The sequence below is a fragment of the Ceratina calcarata genome, unplaced genomic scaffold (genome assembly GCF_001652005.2).
Source record: "Ceratina calcarata isolate Rehan_Ccalc_2016 unplaced genomic scaffold, ASM165200v1 scaffold15.2, whole genome shotgun sequence".
Lineage (NCBI taxonomy): Eukaryota > Metazoa > Arthropoda > Insecta > Hymenoptera > Apidae > Ceratina > Ceratina calcarata.
This window is the reverse complement of record NW_017136199.1, coordinates 47,662-55,135: the sequence shown is the minus strand read 5'-3', so window position 1 is coordinate 55,135 and position 7,474 is coordinate 47,662. Positions and strand designations below refer to the sequence as shown.

Sequence of the window (7,474 nt, the reverse complement as noted above, 5' to 3'; positions counted from 1 at the left end):
CTACAAGAAAGGTCCTATGCAATTTTCTCGTACAATCAACAGTTTAGGAGTTATTGAAGAAAAACGAAATTTTTTGTCAAAAGTTCGCCATTTCGACGTTGGGATGGTCGGATTTTGTCAACATCAATAAAATGCCATATAATCATATGTAACTCATTAAATATCGAAGTTAGAAGAAAAGTAACTTTTATTTGAAGCATTTTTAGAAATTTTTGGGAATACTTTACTTTTGAGATTGACTGTATATCCAATACATCCTTAAATAAGACTTCCATGATACCAATTTGTAACGACATACGTCTCCGTCTTTATTATCGTCGTATTAGCAAAACGACCAGCTCTGTCGGCTTCTCGGTGCTCGCGTTTCTCATTTGCCTTTGACAATTTCCTCCGAGGCTGTTTCGAAAGGAATAAAACGAACAAAACGAAAAGATCGATAAAAGATAGAGGAGAGATATAACGGAAGAGAAATTCAACAATAAAGCTACCTCGTTAAGCGGTCAATGTATTTATACTAATTTACTCGCATACTGATTTCATTGCCAATCCTTTGCGCTCCATTATCGGTACATCTACGTTCTTCTGTTTCAAGCGTTACTTTCATCCAACGGAATCGGTCATGAATTTGTCTCATCCGAAGTAGAATTCATTCAGGCAATTCATTAACGAGAAATAAAGATTTCCTTCTAGAGATTAGGAAAAACCTTAACACTAGATTGCCGAATGTTGGATATGTACGTATTTTGCCTGAAGTATTGAAATTGAAGTCTTTTTAAAAAATACAATTTTATTTTAAAGAAACTTTATTCAAAACAATTTTTACATACGTATTTTGTTTTCAAAATACATTGTCCGTAAATTTTTTTATTACATTTAACACAGACGCACTTATTTTTATTTCTTTTGCATGATACTTGAAATTCAAGTCTTGAACAATGAGTCAAATCTAGGCAATCTAGTGTTAAAAATTGATCGAATACTACGATTTACATTAACTCTTCCGATGCAGTTGAACGAGAGTTCACCGCACGTTGTTGCTTTTCACGTAGTGATCGATAAATCCGATAGTGAAAGAGCGTGCAGCACGTTATGAAGGATCGATTTAGCAGTATCGTGATGTGTTAATTTATTCCAAACTGCCTTTTTTCATGCGAGGGGAGAAATTGGATTGCAAAGTGTAATGCAAGTGCCCGTTAACTTCGCTTAAATCCTTTCTTTCGCAATTTAGCTTCTGCCGGGCGCTGAATAAATTGTCTTTTATTTTATAAATAAATGCATTGGATTAAATGCATGGATTTATTTTATAAATAAATTTATGCAAGATCTAATAGACACGATTACGTGGTCTGATTTGGGATTAACGAATCAAATTCTGATTTACTGAAGAAGTCCTCTGCCTGTACTCTGTACACTTTCGATGCATGGAAGCTGACTTCATTAATATATGCTGTAACAAAGCGGCTCAAGATACCAAAATGATTACCCTGTTACGGTTCTCAGCACGTGTCTAAAGGAATGAATTACAATAAACGAAGAAATGATAACAAACATAATTCTATCTACTGTTTCATCACTCAAGAGCAAATGTCATCAACGATACGATCGTCGTTGATTCAGGGTAACGAGGAGAAAAAGATGAAATCGTAGCAGGGCTGAAGAAAATTGGAAAAATTATTAGCATAAGGAAAGCGTAATTTTCTCGGAGCTTGTGGTTTCTTTCCATCTGACGCCTTGCGTGCGGACCAAGTAAACCATCGGAATGTAAACCGGAATGTCGAGAGAGAGAGAGAGAGAGAGAGAGAGAGAGAGAGAGAGACGTCGAGATCACGTGGGATTCTAATCAGTAGATACGGGACAATTATGTAAAGCTCGAAATCGTGGTTCGATTCGTTGTCGGAGAACTGATTGCCTTCTCCCTCTCCTTGTGAAACGAGCGTTTCGGAGATAATGAAACGTGACAGAGAAAAAACGGTGCGTGGAATTCCGCTAGACGCGTCAGACAATGAGAGCGTTGACAACTCGTTTAATCGAGCCAGTCGGTTTCAAGCTGATCTCTCGCCGGAAGTCGACGTCGTAGAATAATTTATTGTAATCGTTACGCTTGCGATATAATTATACGATACCTAACATGTGCACATAGAATATTTAATTTTCATCGTCCTATATTAGGACCGAGACACTGTATCATCTAAAAATATCGAATGACCTGCAGTCAACGTGTTCGCCGTTACGATTGAATTCACGAACGGGGAAGGACAAGGAGGAGAAGTAATGGTTTTAAGTATTTATATAAACGTATTGGAAGCGACTGCCAAAAATTGCGGTGTTTGGGCGACTCCTCAAATAAAACAATTGATTTCGGTCTGTGAGCATTGCGCTCTTTCGGACTCGGTTCCCGAGTTGTCGAAACGTCGAAGATATTCGCAGGACGAATATAGTCAAATCAGAGGCGGATTAAAAATTCACGATGTCCGGAGCTAAAATAAATACGCGACCCACTTAAGGGCAGTAAAAACTGATCATTTTGTGAATATAAATAAAAACTATGTTATTATTTTTCAATTCATTACTGTAAAAATTTTCTTTTTATATTCACATATTAAAAATTACGAATTAAATTATGTGTGCGCAATATATTTTCTTATTCTAGCTCGCGGGGTTCTTTAGATGTTGCGATCCGGGGCTGAAGCTCCTTTAATCCGCGCCTGAGTCAAATCACATTTCTTCAAATCGGTTTCTATTTAAATCTATTCCTTTGGTTACGCTAATCGAAGGATCAATGATTCTAAGAAAAACTGACGATGTTGTTAGATTCAATTGTTTCGTGGACTACGATTTGTTTTAATAACTTCTGTAAAGAGTCGGTATCGTTAAACCGCGGTATCCAACAAGCAAGAGGCACGATGATTGATATCCATTTACGTGCTTTTAATCGTCACGTTTACATCGAACGAATAGTACATCGGCTCGCGGTATGTGCAGTTCAATCATTCTACAGATCGTTAACTTCGAGCCTCCTCGTTTCCACTGGCTTCGAGCGTGATTCTTCTTGGATCATCTCTCTTGGGTCACCAGAGGCTGCAGACCTATTCCTCTTGTAGAGGATCGTCGCTCTGAGTCTGCTTACTCGATTTTTAAGAAATAAGAGAAATCCTCTATAAGGAAAGACGAGAAGACGGAATGCAATATTTTAAAGGTGAATTTCCCGAATCGCACGTTAGAGAAGACACGGGAACGATCGTGAAAATATCGAAGACGAGACGCATTCATTATATTTTCTAAATAACGGACGAATGCAGCGTATAGGATTGTAAGGAACTGATCTAAACCGGAAAAAATCGACACTCGCTTTGCAATCGAGCACCAAATATCGACGTTCAAACGAAAGTAAATACCAAAAAAGATACGAAAACAAAAGAAACACTGAATATTCCTAATTTCTATGAACGAATCTAAGTAATAAATAAGAAAACGAAAATAGTGGACGCGACAGATAAAATACGTAACTGCGTAAGAACACGCTTTAGGAGGGCGACTAGAAAATGAAGATAAGTGCTCACGTCGTTTTCCGACATTATCCGTTTTTAAAATAGGCGCATTTACGTAAGCATTTCACTTACTTGAACGTTAACCGAATCGCGAATCGAGCCAACCGAGTCTGCGACTTCGAGTAAGCAGCAAGTATAAACACGAGAACGAGAAACAAATTAAAAAGGAAATGCACTCTTCTATACACGTGAATCCCTCGCAGATTTTCATTCATATAAATACTGTATTAATTAAGATTGTATATTGTCTATTGTATCATTTCCATCGAGAGGGTGTCGCAGACAACGGTTCGCTAAACGATCTACGGGGTTCCCGAATTTCTTCATCGAGATCAACTCGTGTGTTGATCGACGCGAAAAGCTTCGCCGCGCCCGAGAATCCTTTGTGTATTATTTCTAACAGAATGTAATAAAGTACAGTTTAAAAAGACACGATAGCGTTATTCATGGCCTGTTTATCATCCTCTTCCATAACTTCCCGGTCTCGCTATTTGTTTATACGTACGTTTGTTTTATTCCGCTTGCATTCACTGATATTACTTGGCATGATTTCGTACGTGGAACATTTTTCAAGGTTCATCAACTTCGTGCGTTTATAGATCGAAACGGTTTGAAGTTCACTTGTTTGATTATCAAACTTTTTTGCCTAACGCGAAAGGGAAAAAAGATGACCGGTTGCAGAAAAACCGACGAGCACGTGTACAATTGTTTTTATGACTTGTTGAAGATATTTTGTAGACGAGAAACTGCGCCCAGAAAGAGAGAGAGTTGCATAATTTGAGCTTATCGGTATCACTTTTTTCCATCATCCGTGAAATTTCGTTTCGATTCACATCAGAATCCAAAGTTTCAAGTTGTGCAACTTCCGACAGTCACGAGTCACGAAATCGCACGTGTCTGCTACATGGAATTCGTATGAAGCGAATCGTTAATACAATCTAATGCCAGTCATCTTCAATGAAGGTAAATTATCTCCTTGATCTCCTAATTTCTAAATGGCAAAGTTTTATTTTTAATACCACGCAGATAAAGAACTATATGGAATTCTTATGTTCTTAATCCTCTGATTACCAAATCAGTTAACTGTTAATTCAACGCTACTATATGGACAACTGTATGGAATTCTTTTGATCTTGTTTTGTTAATTCCCAAATGATTCATTTTTATTTTTAACACCACGCAGACAGAGAATTATATTATAGACAATTATATAGAATTCTTATGCTGTTAGTCCTTTAATTCCCAAATGACCAATTTTTATTTTATTTTGTAATATATGTAATACGATGCAGATAAGGAACTATGTATGAAATTCTTATGTTTTTAATGTTCTGATTCCCAAATGATTGTATTTTTAATACGACGCAAATATAGATTATAAAGAAGGCTTAACTAGTAAATTTTTTAATCGGACTTAATCAAAAGTTGTAAATCGTAAGTGCTGATTCGGGGGAATTTTTAGGCCATCAATTAAGTACTTCATTCGTTTGAACGTGACAATCTAGTTCAATCGTGCGATATAATCTAAAGTGCGTACAAATCGTACGTTTGCAAGCATGCAAAAGTTACGACACAAAGCGCGTGGATCATATCCGAACGCCTGAAGAGACGCCATTGAGACTGACTTATTTCTCGTTGTTACATAAATTGTTTTTCTTTTTTACAGTATATATACCTTCACAGTAGATATACCTCGTTCGCGGTTTGTTGCAAAATTACGATCTTCCTCTGCGTAATCATTTTTTACATAATAAAATCTAGTTATAGAATGACAGCATTGTTAGAATATAATCTTTCAAATAAATTATAATTCTGTGTAGTAATGTCTATCTCTTGGTAATAATTATTTAATTACATCGGGTTTTGATTAAGAAACACAAGAGCGCGTTTCATCTGCCGGGGCATTTAACAATAAGACACATCCGTCTTTGATGAAAATTCTACGAAGATAAACAGAGTCAATAAGCGTACAAAAAGGCAAGTAACAGAGAGCAAATAATTTTATCAGCAATATTGGGTCGGGTCTACGAGGGTTATCTGAATGATTTCGCGTCGACTGCGGTCACTAGTTGCACGACCAGCTGGTCGAGATCACTGTATCCATTTAAACGTATGTTTTCCGAGTTGAAAAATCGATTGACTCGCGAAGTAGCCGTTCGACAGTGAAGCGGGAACGTCTGTCGGGCATCTAAGTGTACAATTTTTCGCGGATCTTTCTCAGTTTACGTTTCAACTAGCGCGAGGTGTACAGTTCATTAATTTGTTGGAAGAAACAGTATTTACTAATTTAAAACGGTAATTCTCTTTAAAAAATACTTGACGAATTATTGTATCAATTATTGTTCGTGGAAAATTAATTTCGTGTTTTCCCGGTTTAGAAGCCATGGCCCAATCAATGATTTGTATCGAGGATTTCGAAAAGTATGCCGAGAAACATCTGACACCCGCCGTGAGGGATTATTACAATTCCGGCGCGGGTGAACAATACACTTTAAAATTGAATACAGAGGCATTTAAAAAGTACGTATTAAAACAGTGATTCTCAAGTTTTTTCCGTCACGGTACACGTTTAATAATTTAATATTATATATTATTATAATTTATAATAGTTTAATAATTCTTTTGATTTTTTGATAACTTCATTTATGTTTGGGCTTATTTCGTGATCCGGATTTAAAACTGAACTTGTTATTCTTTCTTTTTTCCTATGTATTACTTACGTTCTCATGTTAACTAAAGGGATGCTCCCATTTATATTGTATTTAATTTTTATTGTAATAAATTTATTATTATTATTATTTTAACGTTATCCGAGAACGTTTTCGTTAATAAATATTTGTCACGGTTCGCAGGTATAGAATAAGGCCTAAATTTTTAAGGAATGTCTCGAAAAGGGACTTGAGCACCGTAGTTTTAGGTGAGAAACTCTCGATTCCGATCGGCATCGCACCCGCGGCTATGCAACGCATGGCGCATCCGGAAGGCGAACTAGCCAACGCCAGAGGTAAGTTTCTGCAGAATATAGACTTCCAAATGTCACTAGCACCTGATCGATTAATACTAATATTTTATAAAACTATAATTGTATGAACCGGTTAATTAACAACCAGACGAATTTTTGTAAAAAATAATTTCTGTCCGTTTAATTCATTCGTGTTTGTACAACATTTAAATGATACGTAGATAAAAGTATACATAAAAGACCGCGTCGCATAAAAATGTTCAGATGGTTGATAGTTCCTGGTACATGACGCACACATGCAATGAAATTATACATGTATGCTCGGGTAGATATTCTTGTTTGTTTGATGTAAAACGTTGCGCATTAATGCTAATGGTAGAGCCACGTATTGAACGGAAAACTCCTTCGATCGATAGGTATAATTGTATAATAAATGATTTATTTCTAGTACATTATAAAAAGTTACATTGTTTCAGTCGGGAAAACTTAATTAATTAACGGTTCCGAAAATTTGGCAATAAAGAAATTTTGTGTCTTGCATTCAGTTCTCATATAATTCTTAAGTATATACAATATGTATATATATATATGTACGTTAATAATATAATAGAAAATGTATTTTAGTAGATAAAAAATTGAGCACTGAAGCGAAGTTTGTAGTGTAATCGTCGTAATTATAACTGCACCTTTTATAACGTTTTAAATGTGGCTACACGTTTAAGGCACAACAGAGGGTTCGTACAATATTTACATCGATATATTATAAATGCGTTAAAAAATGCATGAATCGAAATACTTCAAGGCATTGTTAAAAATAATGAATCTCGTAATGTTTGAAACAAGTACGAACAAGTATCAATAATTATGGACGCCCTGCACGTGCCTCAATGGAAAATGATCAAATCTCAATTAATCACAATTTTTAAATGACTAGTTAATGAAAGTGTAACGCACTTTTATATTA

The 7,474-nt window shown here is 35.9% G+C and overlaps 1 protein-coding gene across 2 annotated transcripts in view; it reads left to right on the top strand.

Annotated features, from left to right (window-relative positions):
- Positions 1–5,591: 5,591 nt before the first annotated feature.
- Hao (Hydroxyacid oxidase) overlaps positions 5,592–7,474 on the top strand; it is a 7,134-nt gene continuing 5,251 nt past the window's right edge. The window contains exons 1-3 of one of the 2 annotated variants that reach the window (XM_026819335.1): positions 5,592–5,843; positions 5,930–6,068; positions 6,401–6,552. In XM_026819335.1, coding sequence (XP_026675136.1) covers positions 5,932–6,068; positions 6,401–6,552 — 289 coding nt within the window. In that variant the 5' untranslated portion in view covers positions 5,592–5,843; positions 5,930–5,931. Of the gene's footprint in view, positions 5,844–5,926; positions 6,069–6,400; positions 6,553–7,474 lie in introns of both variants that reach the window. The other variant, XM_018036314.2, reaches the window with a different exon arrangement.